General features: G+C 36.7%; 3 protein-coding genes and 1 pseudogene across 8 annotated transcripts; 2 read left to right on the top strand and 2 right to left on the bottom strand.

Moving 5' to 3' along the window:
• The window catches only part of LOC122009812, a 29,410-nt pseudogene extending 23,021 nt beyond the window's left edge, over positions 1-6,389 (top strand).
• Positions 6,390-8,565: 2,176 nt separating this feature from the next.
• On the top strand, positions 8,566-12,827 carry LOC122012049. 3 transcript variants are annotated; one of them, XM_042568501.1, is made up of 10 exons: positions 8,566-9,220; positions 9,361-9,780; positions 9,866-10,029; positions 10,131-10,233; positions 10,978-11,028; positions 11,358-11,475; positions 11,812-11,900; positions 12,126-12,187; positions 12,288-12,384; positions 12,538-12,827. In XM_042568501.1, the coding sequence occupies exons 3-10, from the start codon at positions 10,025-10,027 to the stop codon at positions 12,544-12,546; spliced, it is 534 nt and encodes a 177-aa protein (XP_042424435.1). In that variant the 5' UTR covers positions 8,566-9,220; positions 9,361-9,780; positions 9,866-10,024; the 3' UTR covers positions 12,547-12,827. The 3 variants fall into 3 exon arrangements, with proteins under 3 accessions (XP_042424435.1, XP_042424434.1, XP_042424433.1); XM_042568500.1 differs by having other exon boundaries at positions 9,851-10,029; XM_042568499.1 differs by lacking the exon at positions 9,866-10,029 and having other exon boundaries at positions 8,573-9,220.
• A 45-nt stretch (positions 12,828-12,872) lies between these two features.
• Positions 12,873-14,309, bottom strand: LOC122012050 (photosynthetic NDH subunit of lumenal location 3, chloroplastic-like). 4 transcript variants are annotated; one of them, XM_042568505.1, is made up of 3 exons: positions 14,257-14,309; positions 13,229-13,495; positions 12,873-13,130 (listed from the first exon to the last, which is right to left on the bottom strand). In XM_042568505.1, the coding sequence occupies exons 2-3, from the start codon at positions 13,475-13,477 to the stop codon at positions 13,029-13,031; spliced, it is 351 nt and encodes a 116-aa protein (XP_042424439.1). In that variant the 5' UTR covers positions 13,478-13,495; positions 14,257-14,309; the 3' UTR covers positions 12,873-13,028. The 4 variants fall into 4 exon arrangements, with proteins under 4 accessions (XP_042424439.1, XP_042424437.1, XP_042424436.1 ...); XM_042568503.1 differs by lacking the exon at positions 14,257-14,309 and adding an exon at positions 13,992-14,209; XM_042568502.1 differs by lacking the exon at positions 14,257-14,309 and adding an exon at positions 14,049-14,208.
• Positions 14,310-15,668: 1,359 nt separating this feature from the next.
• Positions 15,669-21,573, bottom strand: LOC122012048 (calcium-dependent protein kinase 26-like). The gene is made up of 7 exons (XM_042568497.1): positions 20,648-21,573; positions 19,258-19,401; positions 19,030-19,182; positions 18,061-18,176; positions 17,647-17,814; positions 16,508-16,732; positions 15,669-16,041 (listed from the first exon to the last, which is right to left on the bottom strand). The coding sequence occupies exons 1-7, from the start codon at positions 21,360-21,362 to the stop codon at positions 15,925-15,927; spliced, it is 1,638 nt and encodes a 545-aa protein (XP_042424431.1). The 5' UTR covers positions 21,363-21,573; the 3' UTR covers positions 15,669-15,924.
• Between the last annotated feature and the right edge of the window lie 2,531 nt (positions 21,574-24,104).

Here is a 24,104-nt window from a genome sequence, read left to right as displayed (position 1 = left end):
TATATTCACATTATCTCACACACATAGAGTGTCGACTCTGGATCGTGACACAACATTTTACTTCTTACTCTTCCATGAAATTAAGTTTCCTCCAACAAAGATATAATAATCTGAAGTAGATCTTCTATCCATTTTAGAACCTACCCAATCTGTAATATGAAAAACATTCAATATGAGTGTGTCTATGATTTTCATATACGATATCCCATTCGGGTTCTCCCTTTAAATAATACAAAATTTACCCTAACATTGTCCAATGACGAACGATTGGAGATGACATAAAATGACTGACAACACTAATCGAATATGCAATATCTAGACGAGTTATGGTAAGGTAATTCAACTTCTCAACTGACCTTCAATATCTCTCAGGATGTTCAAATAGTTCTCCATCTCCTGTGAGGTGTATGTTTTGAGTCATTGAAACACTACAAGGCTTTGCCCCCAGTTAATAAGTCTATGACATATTTTCTCTAAGATAGAAATATACCTTTTTTACTCTTCGTAACCTCAACACCAAAATAAAACTTTAACACCCCCAAGTCTTTCGTATGAAATTGAATATGAATGAAAGATTTAACAGATGAGATCCCCATAGTATCACTTCAGTGATAATAATATCATCTACATATACAACTAATAGAATGATACCAGCTATTGACTCCTTGTAGAACACAGAATGGTCAAACTTGCTTTTCATCATACCAAATTTGTCAACTTGAATAAATTTTCCAAACCAAGCACGAGAACTTTGTATCAAACTATACAAAGCTTTTCGAAGGCGACAAACTCACCCTGACTCCCTCGAGCAACAAAACTAGGAGATAGGCCAGCGAGGAAGCTCATGATAGCCATCTGCTCTCGTTGACATTGTTAAACCTTCACATCAAGGATAAAGGGTGACAACATATTAAACTCCTCATGTATCTTCTTGAATGCCATCAAATAATTGATCAGAGGCTCATCTTATTTTTCAACACGGTAAAATATTTTGCAAACCTCATGCATGCGAGATAGATTCCCATTTCCATAGTACAGAAATTCCAAGTAATCCATTAGTTCTTTAACAAATTCATAGTAATTAATTAAACTAATTACCTCACTATCAATATAATTCTGAATTGATCAAGAGAGCATCCTCTCTAAGCCATGTCTACTTCAAATCATCTTGAGGAGGGTCATTACTTCGTAGATAAAAACAGATAGTCTTACTCCAATCCAAATAGTTCGAACAATTTAGTTCATAGTTTGTGATTTTAGGCATCGCAATCATCACATTTGTTACAATAGAAGGCTTATTTTCAACCATAAGATTTTATCCCAAGGTACGTCAAATAAGAGACGAAGCAAGGAAGACTTCTCTATGTTTTTGCCAAAGGAAGAACAAGATGCAGCGGCTGCTCAGAGAGGAGAGTAGTGACGACGGATGCTTGGCGCACGCAGTGACAAAGGAAGGAAGACTTCTTTGTTTTCTGCCGAAGGAAGAACAAGATGCTGTGGCTGCTAGGATAGGAGAGCAGTGACGGCGGATGCTCGACGCACGGGGTGACGAAGGAAGGAAGACTAATTTGTTTTATGCCGTAGGAAGAACAAGATGTTGTAGGTGCTAGGAGAGGAGAGCAGTGACAACGGATGCTTGGCGCATTAGGTGATGTGACTTGCAGTCACACATAGGTGCTACTCACGTTGAGGTAATGATCACAATCCCAAGGAAGGAAGGGCAGCAACTGGCGAGAGGCGACAAGACGAGCGCGGGGCCGTGAGCTTGTTGGGTCAGTGCGCAGGCATCTAGGGCGAACGTGAGGGGTTCATGGAATGTGCCGACGAACAAGGAGCGGTGGTGGCTGGCTTTGTCGCGATTAAGGCTGGCAGTGGCGGCGGAGAGGAACCCTAATTTCGACAGTGGCGGAGATGAACTCTAATTTTGGCGGCAAAGATGAAATAAAAAAAAATGAGAGGGTAGCAATGATGGATATGAACCCTAATTGTAAATCTCTAAGGCTCTGATACCATGTTAATTGAGATAAAAAAGAATACACCAATTTTATTGAAGAGTGAGACATATTTATATTCAAATTAGGAATTTATCTTTGGAAATTATAATTAGGCTAATTGATAGTTTGCCTAATTGACCGATATATATATATATATATATATGTAGTAGAAAGTTAGGATACTCACCCACGGTGAGTGACTGAGTGACACCGTGGGCGACCATGCATTTCACATTTTTTTTATTATTATAATTTTGGCTTGCGGGTTAAGATTTTGTGAGTTTAGGAGTTGGGTTATATATATAATAGTATTCTAGCTTCTGCTTGAACAATTGATCAAAGAGCAGTGCCCCTGTTCCTTTTGTCCCTACTTCATACTGTGCACTAATTCATCACATGTCAGGAAATAACATCTATACTCTTGATGGCAACTTAGATTTACTCAACTTCTCCGTCTTGAGAATTTCCATGATAAGTTTCCCAAAAAGCTTTTCCAGGTTTGGATTTTCCCCAAACCAAGCCACACATGTTGTTTTTGCCTAAATCATTCACCTTCTCACCCCACACCCCAAAACCCCCTAGCTTAATGAACAAACAAGCTTCCTCTTTTTCTAATTATTTGGCCATCAAGGAGTGTTTAAGCAATACTCCTTGAAGGAGCGTTTCAATTAAAAAACACTTGGAACACTCCATTAAAAGCTTCCCATGAAATCTCTGGTATAATTTTCTAGCATTTGAGCCATCAAGGAGTTTGTATAAGACATGGTTTTGGAAAAAAACAAACTAGACATGCCCTTTTGGGAAATTGCCAATTTCCATCTTGCATAATTTTTAAAAGTTTTGACTGATGCAATGCTATCCTGGCCAGAGTTGTATTCACCAGGCCTCTTATTCTGAGTCACTTTTTTCTCAATGCACTAATGTTAGGTTTGCGACAACTTTTTTTTTGCGTATCATATGAATTGAAGCTAAGTGGTTGCAATTAAAACTAGTGTTCGTAGAAAACAATGCTAGATTTTAAATTGACTTATCTAAGTGAATTCCTTTATCGTAACTTTGAATATTGCATTATTTCCTTTTCAAACACAATCTATTTTATTCCATCAACAGGTTGTTGGTCACGGAACACAACCGTTTGTCCTTTCCAAGAAGTTCTGGCATCATGCTTCTTCTTCTCCTTTCCCTGTTGATTCAGGTAAGAGGTCTGATGAATTTTCCGGTTGGCTTGACAAGCACGATAAAGATTTAATGGAGGATGGAGTTAGTCTGGATACGGATTTACAATGTGGGGAATTTTGTCGTCTATTTGCTCTTGTTTCGTCTGGAGAATTTTCTGTTTCACCTTGCTTGCCAAAAAAAGGGATTGGAGAAGTTGATGAAACAGTGGAACAAGAAATACTTGATGATTTAGGTAACCTAAAACGAAAAAATGATGAAGTTGATTTAAGTGATTTCAAAATAGTTAAAAAGCCCAGGTTAGAAATGATGATTGATAATGATTATAACTCTCGTCGAGAAAAAGGTTTTCCAGGAATTAAGGTTGTTATCACACGTAAAATTATTTCTCAAGCTGGTACATTTATGGTCCCTGAAGAACACAAAAACCATGAATACTCTGTATCATATGACATGAACAATCAGGGATTGCCATGTGGAACCAGTGACATTGCCTTGTCAAACAGTTGTCAGAGCTTAGAAAGTAAAGAAACAGTCCCGGACAAATTACCATGGGATGCCCTAATCAGTTATGCTGAATGTTTATCTGGACCTTATGTAACCAATGACTTGACTAAGTTCTCAGCTGAGATATTTGAAGCTGTGCATTCTGCTGTTTGCAAAGCTGGTGAAGAGGGATTGAACATGGAGGAAATTTCTGAAGCCATGAATGTAGAAGGTACCTTTTCCTACTTTGAACATTCACCTAAATGTGATCAGATTGTATGGCGTATAGTAATGCAATCTTGTGTATTCTTCCAGTCAGACAATATACAGAAATCATTGTGGATACACTTGAAGCGTTTCAACTGGTCATCAAGGTATATTTGTTTTTGCCTTTCAAAATTATCTCACATCAACTAGTAGAATACTGAAGTATCTGTTTTGCAATGTTTTAGTTTTCAACATGTTTTAGAATTTAGATACTACGACAAGGAGTTTATATTTAAAACCTTTTTGAACTTTACAAATTTGACTTTTAATCTCTCTGGTTTTCCAACATAGATAATTAGTTATTACATTGTGAACCACAGATATGATGTCATAATTCAAACAGCACTAAATTTTTGTCACCTACATAGATTGACATTTAAAGTTTGAACAGCCATCCCTTAGCTAGGTATGACATATCAGGTGCCTTTATGAAGGTTCATGGGTTCTTGTCTTTTATAGTTTCAGCAGTTTCTTCTTGAACTTAATTCTCATATTGCTTATCTCCTAGTTTGATGGGTCTGCTCGTGTCACCATAAAGATAACATACTATGCAAGGGTATATCATTAGGGAACTTCAAATTAATTAAATAATTTTTATTGCATTAACTAAATTTTTGGAGTTATTTGTGAACATTGTGATTCCATCTCAACTTTCTTTTTTTCATTCTTCTGTTCGAACTATACCGAATTGTTCTCAAATATTAGTATTTCTTTGTTATGCAGTACCTAAATAACTTGGATATCAAGGTTTACATTTACTCAAAACTACTAATATTATATGTAGTTTGTGCATGTTGGCAGCTTTTCACTGTTGCAATCAATTTGATGGGCATCATTTCACTTGGTAATGTCTCATACTATCCAAAGTTCTTATCGTCGAAATCTTGTTCAGGTTAATTCATATGACAATGTTCGAGTTCTTGATTCTTCATACAAATGCAAGTACTTTCTACAGTCTCCTGGAGTCCAGCATGCATATAAAAAAATTCCATGTTGCAAGGATCCTGTAGAAACACATGAAGCATCTAGGGACAATTTTCCACGGAGACCAGATATTAATAATCACGAGCCAAGTGAATATCTATCTGATGGGCATGAAGTGTCTTTTGTTGATTTGCCTAGTGAGACCATTGTGCTGGATGTGGAAAAGGAGTATGTTAAATCTGGCCTCACTCTTCCTGAAGAAAATACACAGGTCTCTGATTCTAAGCCAAAGAAAGATATTGAGGATGGGAATTGTTCTACTGCTTCCTGTCGTCCGATATTACCATGGATAAATGGTGATGGAAGTATAAATACCATAGTTCTCAAGGGTCTTACACGTCGTCTTCTGGGAACCATAATGCAAAATCCCGGCATCTTGGAGGTATTGCTTTCACAATTTGCATTTTATCCATCATATAAATTCAAATTCCAGTTTGTGATTTTTCCAAATGGAATTTTGGTCTTCATCCATATCTGTTTTTTCATAAATTTATGAGCAAAACTATCAGCTAAAATTTGGCTGATTAAAGCTTGTTGGTTTGATGGCAGGAGGAGATCATTCAGCGAATGGATGTATTAAACCCTCAGGTATCACTGTGATCTGAGTTATAATAATCTTGTACAAAGTATAGTCCAACCTAGATGATGATATTTGAAACTTTAGAAAATAAAACTGAGTATACTGTAAATCATGGCTGACTTTCATGACTTGATCAAATCTTTTAGTTCTATTTGAACTTTAATTATCTTATTGGATAAAATTAACTTCTTATCAGACTAATCTGGTTTGGTGCTTAACTAGTTTACATGTGTGCATGAATCAGAGTAGGTTGTGGGAGGTTTCCCATAGAAAACAGAACGTTAGGTGCATTGATAATTTCCAATCCTACATTGACCTTGTGTTTTTATTTAAGTCTGATGATATTATAGATAACTTGGATTTGTTGTTTATGACCTTGTTTGTATCTCTACACAACTGGAACTTTTATCTGATGACTTGTTTTGGATACTATACAGAGTTGCAGAAAACTTCTGGAATTGATGATTCTAGATAATCATCTTACTATGCGGAGGTTGCCACAGACATCATCCTCAACGCCGCCCACTCTATTGCGAAAGTTATTGGGACCCAATTTAACCAAAGTGCAGCCAGTTTTTAGAAAACATTTCTTTGCAAATCCTTTGAGTTCCTCCCTCTTTTAAGTTGGCAACATTTTATCCTTGCCGTGAAGTTGTGACATGTCAGGTTAGTTTTACGCATCCTGCGAAATGTAAATATATTTTGCTCCCCTGCAACAGTGGAGAAAGATTAATCTATTCGTCGGGCAAATTACTTATGTTTTCTTAGTAGCTACTTTGTGATAGTTTTTTTTTTTTTTTGGTCTTATTCCTGCCCGAATGTGATTGTATATGTATTCAAATACTCTGGAATCTTATGTTAATGTTTTCTTCCAGAAGAATCAGCTTCGAAATTAAATTAGTCGAGTTTGTACTTCATGTTGGCTCAAATAATGGCCACCTCTTGTTTTGACTCTTCTAATAAATAGTGAGCCCTCTGTGTTATGGTATAGTGGTAAGATATTCAGGTTATCACTCAGATATCCGTGATTCGAGCTTTAACTATGACGTGTTTGTAGGAATTTTTTTCTAAATAAGACACGTAATTAAAGGGTGTTGGGTTCTTGGGTTGTTTACTGTGAGCGTTTTTCGATTTATTCTGATGATTATAAAAAAATTTTATGAGATCGGACCGGTCATCCAAATTTAATGTTATCTAATTTGATTAATTATTTTTTTTTTCTTCTGATAAATAATGCTTCGAAATTCGCTAATGTCATTCTATTGGTTATTTGGTGTCATGCCCATGAAATAATCGTCCCAACTACCCTTTAAATTCTAATTTCTTCATTATATATAGTTAGTTGAATGCCAATTTCAATTATTAAAAAATTCTACTTTTTCGCTATATGTTTTTGCTGAAATATTAAATTGTCCCCTCAATCATAAGATATTAACCAGCCACTGATTAAATTGTGGATTAACATGAAGACTTTGGAGGTGGACAACCACATGGCGAGCTCCAGCAGTATCATGCATTTGCTTTTTAATTATTGCCAAAATGTAGTGCGCGAGCGACTAAAGCACCTGCGACTTTGTAAAAGCATGCCTTGTTTCATAATTATTGTTGGCTCCTTTTTTTTCTGTTTTTTTTGTGGTGACTCATCACCAGTTTCAGAATTGCTTTCGGACTTGCACAGAACCATCACGTAGCTTGAATTAATTCTTCCATGCATGGTTGTCGATAATATAGTGATCACTGTTCTTTTAATTGTGATATAAGATAATATAATTTTTTATCACGTGCGTCTCGGGGAAGAAGAGTTTCTTATAAACTAGCTAGGGTTCTGTCGTCGCAGCAAGATCATCATAAACACTGTACAAAATCTTCTATTAATAAAACAATATTGCAACACTTAAATTAACGTAAAAGATGCAGTTCGGCAAAGATACATATATTCATCAACTAAAGCAGGCTAGCCGTTTAAGTCTAGCGTCAATAAATTAAGGCAGCAGCTAGTCATCAGCTCAATGCATGATCATGCATGATTTAGCTCCGGAAAGCCATTCAGTAAACGTGAAAGCAAAATTAATATTTAACACACTGGTAGTCAAGAAGCATGATTATCGAACACACACACAGAGTAGAGCACTGATTGAATTGTAGTGGCGAGGATTCTTTCTTTCTTTGTTTGTTTCTTGAAGTGGTGGTCCTCAGGAATCCATGGTCGATAGTGAGTGTAGAGCCCTATATTTTTAGCTCCACATCATGGTCACTTGCGACTATACATCGCGGCATACATAATTCTTATTGTTTATTGAGTTAATTATTCAGCAAGTATATATATTAGATGGAACCTCATCAGGCTAGCTAAGCCTAAATGCAATTGTTCAATATATCCCCTCGACAATATTCTCCAAGGTCACACGTGTTCTTCTGCACCGGCCGCCGCCATCCACCAATTCCCAGCAGAATTGTGATTTGCGCCAACGCCTGCTGGGCCTCCCCGCCGGATCCATCTCCGCCCCTACGTCGTTTACCTTTAAATTTTATAGTGATGATTCTTCGAGATTAATATTTGCATGATGTAACTCTACAAATATCAGAATCCACTGTGGAAGTGACTGAAAGAATTTTGTCATCTGGCAGTTTGAGTGAGCGAGTGAGTGGCCTTAGCTCGTGAGCTGCTTTAATCAATGAGCTGCTTTAATTTTGTGTTTAGCGCAGAGAGTAGCTCCATTAATTCCGCCGTCGCTATCTGTGATGGACTAATCATCGAGCGTTGACAAGTTGACGACAGCCGTCATATATAGAGAGGTTGGATAGAGTTGTACGAATCTTCAATGCAATATAATCTCTGAGTTGTGTACTAGATTGCAATTTTTAATATATATTTTTCTTCTTCTTTTCTTTTACTTGTATATATATATGATTAGTGTGCATGATTTGTCGAGAAATTAAGTGTGACTTCTCGAAATGATCTTGATAGGACATTAATTTGTAGATTGATTAGTTGGAAAAAGAAAGTCACTTTCTTTTGTCGATGAAAGCAGTTCAATAAGTGCAGTATTATTGAAACATGTCAAATCGGCATCGCGTTAATGCCTACTTTCTTTCATTCATATGTTTTAATCGCTCAGGAGCTTTGCAATCACAGCACATGGAATGCAGAGGCGAAATCATTTGGACAAGACGTTTGCCTTCTTTTCAACAGATTATGGGATTAGGATGCAGAGTTACGGAGAACTAGATAATTGATGATTCTTGTGAGTTGATATTCTTTTCCCGTGACACAATCATGGAGGGGGGATTCCTCCCTTCACTAAACTAATCGTGCCAAACAGAATGTCAGAACAGGAAGGGAGTAAAGAAATCGGTTTGGGAAGGAGCACCAAAGTAACCATGTCGTTGTGGCAGTAAGACCTGAAGCCAAAAAAGGAAACCAAAAGTAGAGAGGCAGGCGTATTAAAATCGAAGAGTGGTATGGACGGAAAGGAGCGAGGGAGGAGTCGGGGGAGCGGTGCGGTTGAGAGGGCGACGAAAGGATTCGCGCGAAGTGGCAATTTATATGCCTCCACTACTCGAATGGCTGCGTCGCTTTGCTGATTACTCCTTGTCCCCAATTTCAACCTTCGTGAGGTTTATTAATTTCTCCAAAAATTGAAACCTTTTTGGCTTCCAGTTCTTTTGTCGTATGACGCGCCGCGCCCAAGTTTTCTGCTCGAAAAGTAAACGTGTTTTGGCGAAGAATTAGGTCAGTCTTTGTGGTTTCGCTGCTCCGTTTCTTCCGCCCGTTTATTCTCTTTCTCGTCAAAAATCAAACTTTTATTCCGCAGATGCCATTGTTAGGGCATGAAACTTGAATTGATGGTTGCTTTTTCTTGTCATTAATAGGGAGAAGAAGCGTTCTTCGCAGGAGATAGTTTGTTCTTGGTCTCTGATTTCCTTTGGGAAAAAAGTTACTTTTGGGATGAGAACGTCGGCTGATCATAATTGGAATTTTAGTTATGGTGGAGTTTTTCCTCCATCTTTTAGCAATCAAATCGTAGTTCCTCTTCAGCCAGCAACGTTGAGCAATGTGACAGACTTGATATCCGAGGGAATGCGTGATTCAGTTGACGTTCGTAGCATGGCAGGATTGATCTTGCCTGGCAACCTTGTCACTCAGAGTAATTCTTCACCTATAATGCCACTGCCTGGTAATCTTTCAGGAAACATCGTTCTTGACCCAGTGCCCCCTCTCAAGCTCAGTCCAGCGGCAGCTGCTAGTTGGTCTTTGGAGGAATTGTATGTGCTGAGGCAAGGCCTTGTAGAGTAAGTTGATTTTGCTTAGTTTTGATATTGTTTCTTTGCTCTGCTAGTACATGACGATCAATTATGACAGTCTACAATTAAATAGAGCTCAATGGTGGTATAAGATCAATGTAGAAAAGACCAAATAGTTGAGAAGCATGGATTATTGTGCGAAGAACCTCAATTGAACTACATTGTGGGGAAGACTCGAAGTTTTGAAGATGTTTCACTCAGATTTTTTATTCCGACATCTCTGTTCTCGAACATGAAGTAGTTGATGTTTTAACAAAATGTTTTTCTCTGGCATGTTAGAGAATTTACATCCTTTGACATGTGAATTTTATTCATATTGGTGCATGTCATATACTCAGATATGCTACTGAACCAACTAGTATAATGAAGTATATCAAGATAGCAGCTAAGCTTCCTGAGAAGACAGTGAGGGATGTCGCCATGAGGTGCCAGTGGATAGCTGTGAGTAGATACTTTTACACTTTTAGTATTTCACATTTTTACAAACATGTTTAAAAGGAAATTCAAAGTATGCCCTTCACATGCTTCATACTGCTTACCAACCAGTTGGAAATATTATTGGTAGGCAAATGCTTAATATCTATTTGAAGTACTGAAAGTTTTATTTTCTCTATTTCTTTGGTGATTTCATTATCAAATTTAAATATCCATTTGTTTCCTTATATTTTCCTAATGCTGTTTAAGGTGACAGAAAAATGAGGAGGATCCTCCAAGTATTTCATAAGAGATGAAATGAACAGGGTGCCCTCCATGCTGTTCATCCAATAACAAAAAACACAACAGGATTTTGACAAAGTAATGAATATATATATATATATATATATATATATATATATAGAATGCAAATCAGCTTCTCGAGAAAGTAGTATTGCCTCACATGAAAGACTCTCAGGAAAATCATTAGCAACAACATATGTTGGTCCTCATCCTCCATATGCACCTTGGCTGACTTATGTCACAACAGAAGTATTTGTAACTAGATATTCTCCTGAATTTCCTGTCATACTGATTACTAATACTAGTAGGTCTACCATTATCATGTTTTAATGTTCATTCTACTTTATTCTGTGTTATTTGAGAATAATCATACTTGTGCCCGTCCTGGTCTGAAGCAGTAGAAAAAGTAAGATTTTTATGAATATTCCCTTCAGATATTTTTGACTGATATTTTGGTTTTCCTTGTAGAAGGAGAGTGGGAAAAGACGCAAGTTAGGAAGTTACTATGCCGAAAAGAAGGTAAAAGATGGCAACTCTTAACGTAATACAATTTTCAGTATTGCTGATCGCGGATCACCTTCTTTTCTGCTTGTATAAAGTCTTGATGGATTCTAGAGTTTGTACTTCTTTGTCTCTTCAACTAGCTTTTTCCTTTTATTCGATCACTTATTGCTCATTAGATTTATCTATTTCCCTTATTTGTATCATTCATAGTTTGACAGTCCTTAGCTGAAAGAAACAAGTTGTGTATTTTGCGCTCTCTTGTTGTATGGAAACACAATGAGTTTGGGAATTTCTATGATTTTTGCACACAAGTAGCTAAGATGCTGATGTTGAATTTTCTTCAGGAAAAGGTGGTGTATTCTTCCTCACTGAGTACTGTAACTTCTGTTCAACCAAAGGGCACCACCTACTCTTCTTTGAGGATATATGATGTGCCCAGCAATAAACAGCCCAATCAAGGAGGTTAGGCTATTGAAATAGTTATCTTTTACCATAATTTAAATATTCTGCTTATCGCATCTCTTCATAATTTACATTGGAACAGCACTATAATCGAATCATTAAGGCAAGGGTCTTCTTTCACTTTTACTAGTGTAGTAACCAATATGTAAAGTTCTGATTACAAGATTTTTAGGCAGGCAATCACATAGTTTATCGTAGACCTTTAGTTCTTTTTGTGAATTCTCAAAGATGACAAGAATAATTTGCCCCAATTTCTTTTTTTTTTAAACTTTCTTATTTGTTTTTCTCCTTTTCTGAATTATCTCATTGCAATAACAACTTTTTGTTTCTCAACAGCTTCTCCAGTGAACACTGAGACACAATGCCTTCTAATGGAGAATTTTAACCTTCTCAATAAGATTGGGTCAAACCTCGAATTGAGTAAGGTTGATAGCATATGTCCTCTACCTTCTATTTTCTTCCTTTTGTTGCCTTCAAGTCTTACATTATCGTCGCTACTTGATACAAAGCCAATCAAGCTCGTCTTTCTTGCCAAAATAGTTGGACTAACATGACTTGCTGATGATGAAGAGTCTTTGAATTATACTTTATCAACCTTTTGCGATGAATTATTTGTTACTGTCGCTTCAATTCTCTATGATATATTCCAGCTAGAAGATAATATCAACCTATTCTACCGGACAAGAGTGAACATAGCAACCGTTTTAAATAGGTAACTCAAATTTCAACTATTTCGATTATAGCAGTCTTTTAGGTGATAAATGCTCCAACTTCTTTTATAAGAGAGTTTTCCTTTTTTTTTCTTCGATCAGGATGAGTGACAAACTAGGAATGATGAGTCAGATGCCTCCATTGCCGGTGTTAATTGATGATAACCTTTTCCAGCCCATTCTTCCCCTAGCTAGACAGGTAAGCTTCCAGTGTTTTGTTTTTCCTTCAACTATGTGTGATCGTCATTGGACATCAAATCTTCATTTTTGGTTTCAAGTTCCCTATTACTCTTTCTGATCTATTCATGGTCACTTTAAATTGATATTAATATTGGTTTTGCTTTTCTCCAAGGTTCTGTAAGAGGAAGATCATTTGCCTGCTTCATGAATGCTGCTGAAATTTCTGTCGAAGCTTGTTTGTAGGTATACTATGCTCTTCCCGGGTGATCCAATCAGGTTTATGATCATCAACCTGAAGATCAACTAGGTTCCGATCGATGCCACGACATTCAGTATAATCTAGCAATGAAAATTCAACTTCTCCTGCAATTGCCCATGTATGTCCATCTGATAGCAAGTATTCCGGTCACAACTGTATCAGGTTGAACGAACTATAATGGAAGAGACAGGACACTTTTATCATTTCTGAATGAGAAGCTTGAAAACCATCAAACGCAACACACGATCAGAAACAAGAACTCTTAACTTTTCAGCCAATCCATAATCTTTTTTTTTTTTAAGCCATTTTTCTTATGCATGACCTGAACAAACAGAGCACGCATCTTTAGATTCTGCTCCCTCGAATTAAACTCCACACACTTATTTACATCGATTCTGCATCTCTCAAAGCGCAAGAACAGCCGCGACTTCTTGCAGAACCAGAGCTGCCTCAGTGTACCTGCTCTGTGTCACAGACATGCTTCTGCTCTTCACAGCACCGTCCAGCTGAAACCAATGAAAATTTCAAGCGAATAGCTTCGAAAAAAGGGTAAATATTAGATCGATTAATGGACAAAAAGCATTGAAATTATGCTCGGCATTGCCTGCTCCAAGTTGTAGAAGAGCTTGTTGGCGAGGTCAGTGAGGAGGGCCTTCTGGCGCTCATCTCTGGCACTGGAGATCACTTGATTGAAGTCGCAGAACAGGAAGGTGGACTTGAGTCGAAGGGTGGTGCTCATCAGCTCCCATGTCTCTTCGTCTTCTTCCTCCTCCAGATCCTCCTCCATGGACAGGAGATCCAACACACAGCTCCTCATCCTACAAACGCACCCCTTCCAGTCCATGCCTTCCATGGCTGTTCTCGCAACGATCTAAAAAAGGAAAACAGGTCAAATGCACATGATCCAGAGAGTCTTGAAAAAAGTCAGCTTTGTTGCTACAAAGGGAAGCTTCCTGATCTTTTAAATGTAAACCGAGAAAAGGAGCAGGGTTTATGCTTTTGATGCTCAGAAATTGATCGCGCTCGGAGAAAAAAGAAGGGAGAAGATTTCTCTTTGATTGTTATCCAAGAAAGAAGAATCCATGAGTTCTGTGTCGTCATTGTCTTGTTTGACCGCACTATGCTACGCTGTCTTTTTTTTTCTTGAACTATTACCGAATAATAGCAAGAAAATGAAGGAGTAATTAAAGTCAACGAATGAGAATTACATCAAAAGCCAGTCATCACTTCAAAATCCATCTCTCATGGAAAAAAGAAAGGTCAATCTTTTTTTTTTTTTTACCAGAACAAGAACATTCGCTTGGGTAATCTTTCACCGAAACCATTAACAAATACTTAATTTACAAACAAAAAGGAAGAACCCAAACATGAATCAGAAGCAAACAGTCTGCATCCCTAGCACAGAATTCACAAGGAAACAAAACCTGCAGAGTTCGCTTTCCAAGCTCCAACTAGTTAGGGCCAAAGAGGAGAGAAGAAATCAGGGGGGGGAAATAACACTGACGAGAAAAAAAAAACATTGCCAGAGTTGTCCTTAAAGCTGCTCCAAAGGAAGAAAACAAAAAACACAACTGGATCTTCTCTGGGTCTCTTTAAAAAACATAGAATAGAAAGAAAAAAAAAGTCGCCCACCTGATTGGCTGAGTCGTTCTTCTCTTGCTCGTGGTATTATTATTATTATTATTATTATTATAGATTTTTTTTAAAATTATCTGTATTGTGGCATCTTTATATCTAATGAAATGGCTCTGCAGACAATTGGAAAAAGGACGGTACCAATGATCGGTAACGTCAAATCTAAGAACAGAGAGGTTTGTGTACGTGCCTTATTACTTTTAATTACTGAAACTTATTAAAATACGACAATTAACGCATGGTCCAAAGCTCACTTTATTTCGATTTTACTTTTATGCGTTGGCTGATAGTAAATTTTTTTCTCTTCGTCGTTTCTTTTAAATTAAATTAAAATTTTCTCTATCCCTCCTTTACATGATATACTGGTTTTTAAAAATTAATACTATTGATTTTTAAATATCAGAATTGTAATCATATTGATATAATTAAATTATGATTTAAGACATCCTGGTAGTCTGTCTTCAGATGATATAAAAGTAGGTAAATTATAATGTTAATCTATATTTTATCATCAAGTCACTTAGAAACTATGTCTAAAATTGATCCATATTTTATTATAATAAATTTATCATCTTCTAATCAATCGGATATTATATGAAGACTAATTGTGATGATTGTATGTTATATTAAAAGGTATTTGGAAGTAGATCTTTTGGTCCATAAAAAAATGGATTAGGGGATGATTTACTCTCAATTGAGGTCGGATCGTAATTGATTGTGATCTCTTCATAGGTTTAACATCCCCTTCAAATTATAGTTTGGATCAAAACGGATGATCGAAGAGTAAATCTTCTCTGATTATTTTTTTTAATGGATCAAGAGATCTGATCTCTCCAAGGGGATTAAAATCTAAATAAGATGAGTCTTTTTTGGACAATTTCAAAATTCTCGGACAATGTTAAATTTTGAGTTGCCCTAGTAAATTGCCTCTTAAAAATCTAGAGGAAGAACAGGAGGAGAGGAGGAGGAGGTTTTTTTTTTTTTTTTTTTTTTTTTTTGATAAATTTCAAAGTTTTGTGCGTCGTCGAATAAATGTTAAATCTTAACTGCTCGCAAATTCAACGTGTCATTGTCCTTGTCCTTGGAGTGAAGGCATGCACAGAGGCAGAGCGGAAAAGGAGGTACCTGGAAGAGACAAGACGCCACCGACTTTGTTGCAGCTCAAAATGAAGAGGGCAGAGGCTCACGTGAAAGTCTTTTGTTTTTGTCAAGGCACGTGAAATTGAAAAAGGCATTTGGCGCCGTTAGGACTTGGGAGTGACATGGCCCTTGTTGTTTATAAGTTTGAATTACGCAAAGCTAATAAATTGGACATGTCAAAGAAACTCATTGTGCTGAACGAGCCAAAGCATATTTGAGGGATGCCAACTGGTTTTTGTTTATGAAAACATTTAAAAGGCACAATTAAATATATAAACAAACATATCTTAGTTATTATGAGTTTGAGTGCATGGCTAATCTAATCAATTAGCTTGCAAGACAGATCCCAATTTGAACATCAGATTTCTCAACCTACCGTCAACAATCTATTAAACTAGATTCTAAGAAACATATTTTTCCACATTATCTCTCACAACTCAACACAGAAAACAAAACAAAAAAAATAAAAAAGACAAGGAAGCTGTCTTTTATAATAACAGATTAGAACGTTTACGAGTTAAATACTCAAAAAGTGGCATCCCTCATGCTTACTGTCAGAGTATTTCTCATTGTTCGCCTTCCCAATCCCATACTGCCCCTTTGCATCATAGCAACAAACTCCCCATAGTCGATACTCCCATCCTGAAACATTGCAGTACCAAAATTTTGTTAGGATAGGGGAAGAAGATAGAGACCAATCTTAAGAACTAGTAATATTGCAAAGACTTGGACATCTAAGGACCTTCAATGGTTGGCAAAACATGGAAACAGTTCAAACTGAAAACTTGATATATGCATTTGATATGTCTAGAAATGTCTCTTGTATAAATCTTCCTAAAATACATGTTGAATGCACTCTGGATATTGGATCTCCACACAATGACTATAGAGATTGGATACTTGTTCAATACTCATTTGATACTGTGCGTCTATTAAACTATATTTACGGTAGACAATATGGCTGTTGGGCATGTATCAATATGTGAAATTTACTTGCCTTAATGAAAGAAAAGCTGCAATATTTCATGCAAGATGACTTCCATGTACTCCCCTTGCTTGGCTTATGAAAGAAAAGCTACAGAATTTTCAAGCAAGGTATATCACTTACGTTATCTTGGTCGACTTCTTTAATTATATCTTCAAGAATAACGTCCGTCATGTTATGCTCTTTACAAGCCTGTTGGAGCTCATCAACAGTAATATAGCCACTTCCATCCTTGTCAAAGTATGAAAATGCTGCCATTAAATGTTCTTCACGTTCCAGCTTGTTCAGATGAATTGTTGCAGCAATAAATTCACCATAATCAATGGTACCACTGTTGTCAATATCGGCCTACTCAATTATAAAATGTAAATCAGTAAAAACTAATGAAGGACGCAGTCAACATTTTTTATAAACTCAGTTTCTCAGGGGTGAAAAGAAACCAAAAACTCAGCTTTGGGGGAAAAATACCATAAAAAGCAAATTTTGATAGTCACATCACTATTTTGCATATTGTAGCTAAAGCAAACACTTTTATAGAAAAAATATCTTTCGAGTCGTATTATGAATTGTACTACATTGATGTTAAAAAAAGGATAGTTTGGACATTGGAAAAAAATACTATGATAGCAAAAAGTGGAATCTACCACCCCAGCGGCCCCACACGATCGGCCCCACCACCATTTGTGAGGAGGTAAATTGGGAAGTTGTAGTTGGCCAGTGCGGGTAGGGCTTTTGCCCTCGACTTTGCAGAGACTCAAAACCTTGCCCTATGATAGCAAATCTGCCCCCGCACTAGCCAACTCAACCCCGAGATTCGAAAAAGACACTAATGCAAATGTGTGAGAGCCATGAATAATCTCCATTGACAGCAAAATTTTCTCATTGTTTCTCCTTTTTATTTGGTCAATCATTTATCTTTTCTGGTTGAAGTGAAAGTAAACTGAAAGTAACACATAAATAAAAAATCTAACAAGGCTAGTTTTCACATTAGTTCTTGCATCTTCCTAACAGAAAAGATTTTGGGAGAAGAAAAATCAAACCAATGTGAGAGGAGTTCTAGGAAATTCAATGAGCCAAATTTGGTTTCATCTATCAGGAGTTTAATGGGCACTGGGAAGAAGAAAATTAACATTACATGATGCAGAAGGTCTATTGCTATTACACCAATACACACTACCAGAATATTCAAAGTAATATGTGGGTCATGGAACAAAAATATTCTTCAAAACATTGTTGTCTTTAATCAAGCTAGATCAACTTACCGCATCCATGAGATCGCGGATCTCAGTATCCTTCATTGTAGAACCATATTTTCTCAACCCTGCTTTTAGCTCATCAAAAGTAATTGCACCACTGTTGTCTGTATCCATAGCTGTGAACATTTCTCTAAGTCCAGCAATCTCCTCCTCTGAGAGGCTTTCAGCTATAACCTAAAAAGACAGAATATCTTGTTATGAGAATACACAAGTATTAAAGGAAAAGAATAAGAGATTCTGGCATAATACAACTTTATAGGAGTTCCTAAATGATCCAGACACTTGTCAATGCATTTTTCAAGTGCAAACTGAAGGAAGCATATGGAATTCCTCAGATAAAATAATGTATTTCTTTGGAATGAGGATAAGTTGTTGCCCAAACTTATTATAGTAGCTACGGTTCATTAAATCTTCACTCACCCTCAAGGCCATCTTCTTTAGCTTGTTCATTGCAGAAAATTGTTTGAGACGGGAGAGAACTGCTGGATCTAGAGCTCGGTCAGAAGCAACTCCCTGCTCAATAATCCAGGGATGAGCTGAGCACAACATGAACAACAAAAGATGTCAGACAGCAAAGTAAATCTTAAAACAGCCATGGATTTATGATTTAGTGATATAGATATAATCATCTAGAAGTTACTCTTCTCAACATTTTGCACTGGATTTTGCTCGGTAGTTTTGAAATAGCTGGGATAGTACTGTTTATTTTAATAATGTCAGGTGTCCAACCATGCAAACGACCTACTTAGTAGGATAAGGTTTGGTTGTTGTTGTTGTATCTAAGCATGCAAATACCAAAACTTACACAAAGGATAAAATATACTATTTTAGCATACTAAATTTGCTCTTAAAGATGACCCAGGTTTCAACTTCAGGTTGTCCTTACTGAGATGGCAAAAATTGATTAGCAAAGTCACTTGGAAACTGTCCTACAAGCAAATTCTGGCAAAACCAAAAGTTTAAGAAACTAAAGAGGACTTTACATTAAATAATCAATTCATAATTCAGTATGTTATAAAAATTATATTAATCACTTATTCACTTATAATTGATCTTTCCATGTTATTGGCTATTCCAGTTTTTAGGACTCTAGTCAAATGCTGTCTATGATACTTCTGGTGTGTATAAATATTATGTATCATTAGATTTGCTAAGGGGGAAGACAAGGTAGACAATGGCTATTCTTATCTGTGGTCAGGAATTAGTAGAGGTATTTGTATCAAAGAATACTAGCCTAAATTTAAACAATGAAGTTGAGTGAAGATAGCATTTGCATGCCATCTTATCAAAGGGTTAAAAAAGAGTGTTTAACTTTCCTCATGAAACAACATCAGACCATTAATCAGGAAGTCAGCTAATAAAAACAAAAGATGATTCTCAGTCACCTACATAGAACTTGATGTGCTGTCAATCGTTCTGAAGGAGGAGAGTGGAGCATTTTCCTTATAAGATCTTTGGCACTTTCAGAGATCAAAGGCCATGGATCTGAGTCAAAATCAATGGCCCCCTTTATAACAGCCTCAAAGATTCCTTGCTGAGTTTCTGGAAAAAGAAGGATCTAACTGAGTGATTCTACAATCATGAGGCCACATAAGCTTGAGAAGAGTTGCATCATACCAGCCCAAAAAGGTGGCACACCACTTAACAGTATGTAAAGTATAACACCTGCTGTCCAGACATCAGCTTCTGGCCCATAACACTTGCACAGTACTTCGGGAGCAACATAATATGGGCTTCCAACCACATCTGTAAATATCTGACCTGATTATGCACAAAAACAGAGTTAGAGAACTAGGGACCTGCGTTTCAGCTTTCATTTGCAGTGCAAGGGCCTTGTAAAAAGCAGCTAGTAGTTCTAATCAGGAGAGCTAATCAGCGTTATGAAACCCACTAATAACAGAAAAAGGAAAATGATTACTCCGATTTGCAAGTGCAAGCTTGACAAAGAAACTTCTAGTAAAGCCACATAATAGGGCCCTCCTTGTACCTTGCATTTGCACTGTAAGGGAAGTACTTGTATATGTGCAACTGACAGTTCTAATCAGGAGAACTAATTGACCTTATGAGACCCACTAATGACAGAAAGAGAATGATTAGTAGGATTTGATGTAATTATATCTAATTTAAAATAGAAATGGTTACTCTGATTTTTCTTTTCTCTCCTCATGGTGTTACACTTTAGAAACAAATATCATAAAGAGATGACAATTGAGATCTTTAATATATCACCTGACTATCATCCTATGGCAAACTCATAGCACAGTCTACATTTTGAAGAACACATTTCATTTCAGTCTTCTGCATGCGTTTCTTCAAGTCATGGAAATTCCAAAGTTAATATCCTATTACAAATTACAAGACTCATTATTTGGTTGTTTAGGATTTGTCTTTTCTCCATTTCTTTGAGCCAAGTTGGCGCTGCCAAGACAAGGTATATAGCTCAAGAAAATAAGAAGACTGCTAATAACTATGTTCAACTTCAATCCTTACTACTTCAAAAGAAAGACAAAAGCATCAAAAACTATAGTTTGCCCACACACACACACACACATACAATTTGAAGGGTAATTGTATAGTTGTTCAATGCACCGGCAAGCAATGTAATTGTCAGTTCTAAATTTGTAAAAAGGAAAGAAAAAAGTGGCAATTTCCATTAAAGGTCTAAACATCAAGGACTAATCCAATAATATCCATAACTTAAATTCTTAATCTTCTTCGGGTTTGTTTTATAACATATATGATCAGCAAGATATTAGATCCTTAGTTGTTTGGGCTGCTACTCGCTCTAATATTTGAGGACCACCAATGATGCAATGAAGCATAATTTGACAACAATGCAACTCAGAGAATACGCCAAATCTGTAGTGGTTCATTCAGCAATCAAAATGAATTTTGAATCAAAAAAGGAAAGTTAAGAAAAAGCCAAATGGAGTGAACTTTACAACAAAAGGATCGTGGTAAGTCAAATAAAGTGAATATAAACTGCTTGAAGCTATCCATTCTAAACCTGGCTTAAAGAATACTGAGAGCCCGAAATCAATGAGCTTGAGTGATGAATCATCGTCCCTGTTGACCAATAAGAAATTTTCCGGCTTTAGATCCCTATGCATGACCCCCAAGGAATGGCAAGCCTCAATAACCCCGACAATGATCCTGATGAGCTCGGCGGCCTTGCGCTCGCTGTAGTGCCCGCGCTCAATGATCCGATCAAAGAGCTCACCTCCGGCGCACAGCTCCATGACTATGTGCACAAATTGGGCATCCTCAAAGGCGCCTTTGATGGTAACAACATTCTTGTGGCCGGAGAGGTGATGTAGGATCTGGATCTCCCTCCGCACGTCCTCCACGTCCTCCCTGGAAATGAGCTTCCGCTTGGAGATGGACTTGCATGCATATTCCATCCCGGTGGCGAGGTCGGTGCAGAGGTAGGTCGTTCCGAACTGCCCCTGCCCGAGCTTGTGCCCGAGGGCGTAGAGGTTTAGGATGTTAGGGGTTGGATGCCCGAGGACGTAGAACCCTCCAGATGCGACGACGGTGGAAACGGCGGGAGAGTCGTTGCCCAATCTCATGACGACGGCGGCGGCAGCGGCGGCTTTAGGGGTGTCCGAGGAGGAGGTGGAGCCGGAGGAGTTGGAGCAGGAGTGGGAAATAGATTGTCTATTGGATGAGGGCTTGGGAAGGTGGACTCTGCTACTAGAAGAACCACGGCATGTGTTGCCCATCAAAGGAGACGTTGACCTCGCATCGATGCGTACCTCGTTCTTCCCCGATTACCAGTTCCAGAGTCGATCCCACAGGAATCAGACGAATCTTGAAGGAGATCCGGAAGCTGGAGTTTCATGTGATCTCAATCAAAATGGAAGAAGAAAAAGATTGAACGGAGGAAGAAGGTGCTGACCGACTCTCGTCTTTATTTTGTTAACACAAAGAAATTCGTAAATTATAAAGAATGTTATCCGCACTGGTCTGCTTCACTCGTCTCATCTAACCTGCCAAAGAAAAAGACAGCATGCGTGGCAGGCCCCACCGGCTGTCTAATAGTCACTCGCCACGTATCGAACGGCTATTCTTCACGTGAAAAACGGCGTGCGTGTTGGAAATTTCGACGCGGTTCGCGGGGTGGAAAAAAAACTCAAGTTGCGCTCTGCCGACCGCCGTGAAACAAAGATTTAGAACTCGCACCCCAGGGGAGGAACCACGTCCGACGTGGATGCATCCAGATGATGACATAGGAATTTTGACGGTTGGATCTCTCAGGTTCTATTGTGGGTGTCTCAGCGGTGGGCAACGAAATGAGTTGTGTAATTGGTTAATGAGAAGTTGGTCTTGAGGGGGCGGCGGAGTGCCGTCCCTGCGTGTGCCGCCTGGCTGCTTCCCAGCGGGCTCGGACCCTGAACAACTCCAAGTCGCCTTGTTCGATGAATGTGACCGTTTGACGTGCGAAGACGTCTAGAAAACTCAACACTTTTTATGAATTTTTATTTTAAATTGAGAATAAATCATATTGTCGAATAAAATAAATTCTATAAATTAGGGCTAAATTTTGATGATGATGATAGAGAAGATTCATGGAAAGTAGTAGTGGCACGGTGTCGTGGCTATGTCTGACTACCGGGAAGGTTCTGAAATCATTGGTGAACCGCAAATTTATATTAAAAAATCTTTTTTATATAATAAATAGACGGGTTTTCTTTTTATAGTTTTAAAATTTGTTCATAATATTTAATTTATTTAGGGTCCTAAAGATAGATTAAATAAAAAAAATATTTTAAGCGCTCTACCTTTGATGATTTTAGAAGTTAAGAATATCCCTTTAATTTTATCTTTTTTATATAAATTAGCGCACAGTAGCAAATTTAATAATTTATCAACCGACTAAAAATCAATTTGCATAAATGCATTTCATAATTTTGAAGAGACCAGTCGAAATACTCGCTGCATAAATTACTACTAGGGCACTAAAGCTATGTTTATTTGGAGGTGCGGATCGAGTTGAGAAGGAATCCTACGGAAATAACATCTTTGGAATGAAGAAAAGAAAAACGAAAACAAAAGAAAGGTGAGAAATAAAATCCGGTGAGGAGGAGGGAGACACCTTCCTCCGCTCTTGTCACTGTCATTGCCAGGATGTAAGGTGTAATTGAGCTAAGTTGAGTCGAGTCGAACTTTTGGATGTTTGAGTTTGGCTCGTTTATAATCGAATCGAGCTCGAGTTTTATTTAACGAATATATTCATGGCTCACGAGCTTATTCGAATTTTTATCGAGCCTAAACGAGCTTAATAAATATAAATTATAAATTTAAATATTCATTAAAAATGAAATTATATATTTTTAAAAAATTATAATATTCTTGTTAAAATTTATAATTTTATTCTAATAAATAAATTTAATATATTTGTCTATGTTTTTCATAAGTTGAGTGTAAAATCTATAAATTCAATATCAAAACTATTATTTTTTAATTTAAAAGTTTATTTATGAACTTAACGAACATGTTCATGAGCTAACGAGTCGAATATTATGAAGCTTAAGCTTGATTTGTTTATCTTAACGAGCTTCATTAAATGAGCTTTTATCGAATCGAGCTTCGAATAGCTCACGAACGGCTTGGCTCATTTACACCCCTACCAGGATGATATGTCCACCTTAATTAAAACCCCTCTTCTAAGCCGGTTCTGAGATATGTCAACGGGAGTAATGTCCTAGCACCTTTGATTTTTGGGACCTCAAATTTGATATATATATATATTATTTTAATAAAAGCTAAAATATATATATAGTTGGATTCTTTTAAAAAAAGCAAAAAAATTGTATATTTATCATTAAAATTTAAAAAATCTAAAAAAGAAAATAAAGAAAAAAAAATCAAATTTTCCTTTCCAAGATTTTATTCCTTATATAACTCTTTATTCATTAATTCATATACAAAAATTAAAAAATTCTAAAAAGTGAAGTTAAATCCTGAATATCAATTTCCTCCCTCCTCTTTTAAATCTCATCTAATTAAATCTGAAAATTTTATTCTTTAATTAAAATTTTAAATTTATCAATATATAAACCTGCAACATAAATTATCTACTTATATGTATTTTGTTATTCTCAATATTCAATATTAATTTTTAATATTGTATTGAAGTATAATATTTTATAAATTTTCTTATAGATTTGAAATAGTTCAAATAAATCATCCTAATTTTAATTATCATAAAATAGATTATATCAATTGCTTCAAGTGCAAAGCAAGTTTTATTGCTCTTTCACTATTATTTTTACTGCTTGTGTTTGTTTCGTTGCTAACTTTATTGTTGGTTTTGTGTATTTTATTTTTACGTTTAAAATTTATAGTACAAACATGTTTCCAAAGAAATATCAATCTGGGAGTCAGTAAAGAAACAAAAGAAAAAGAATGAAATAAATTATTAAAACTCAAAAAGGTGCTCTTCATATTCAGTTGATAAATTA

The sequence above is a fragment of the Zingiber officinale genome, chromosome 8A (genome assembly GCF_018446385.1).
Source record: "Zingiber officinale cultivar Zhangliang chromosome 8A, Zo_v1.1, whole genome shotgun sequence".
NCBI classification, from domain to species: Eukaryota; Viridiplantae; Streptophyta; class Magnoliopsida; order Zingiberales; family Zingiberaceae; genus Zingiber; species Zingiber officinale.
The sequence above is the reverse complement of the archived record's forward strand: the minus strand, read 5'-3'. Positions and strand labels throughout refer to the sequence as shown.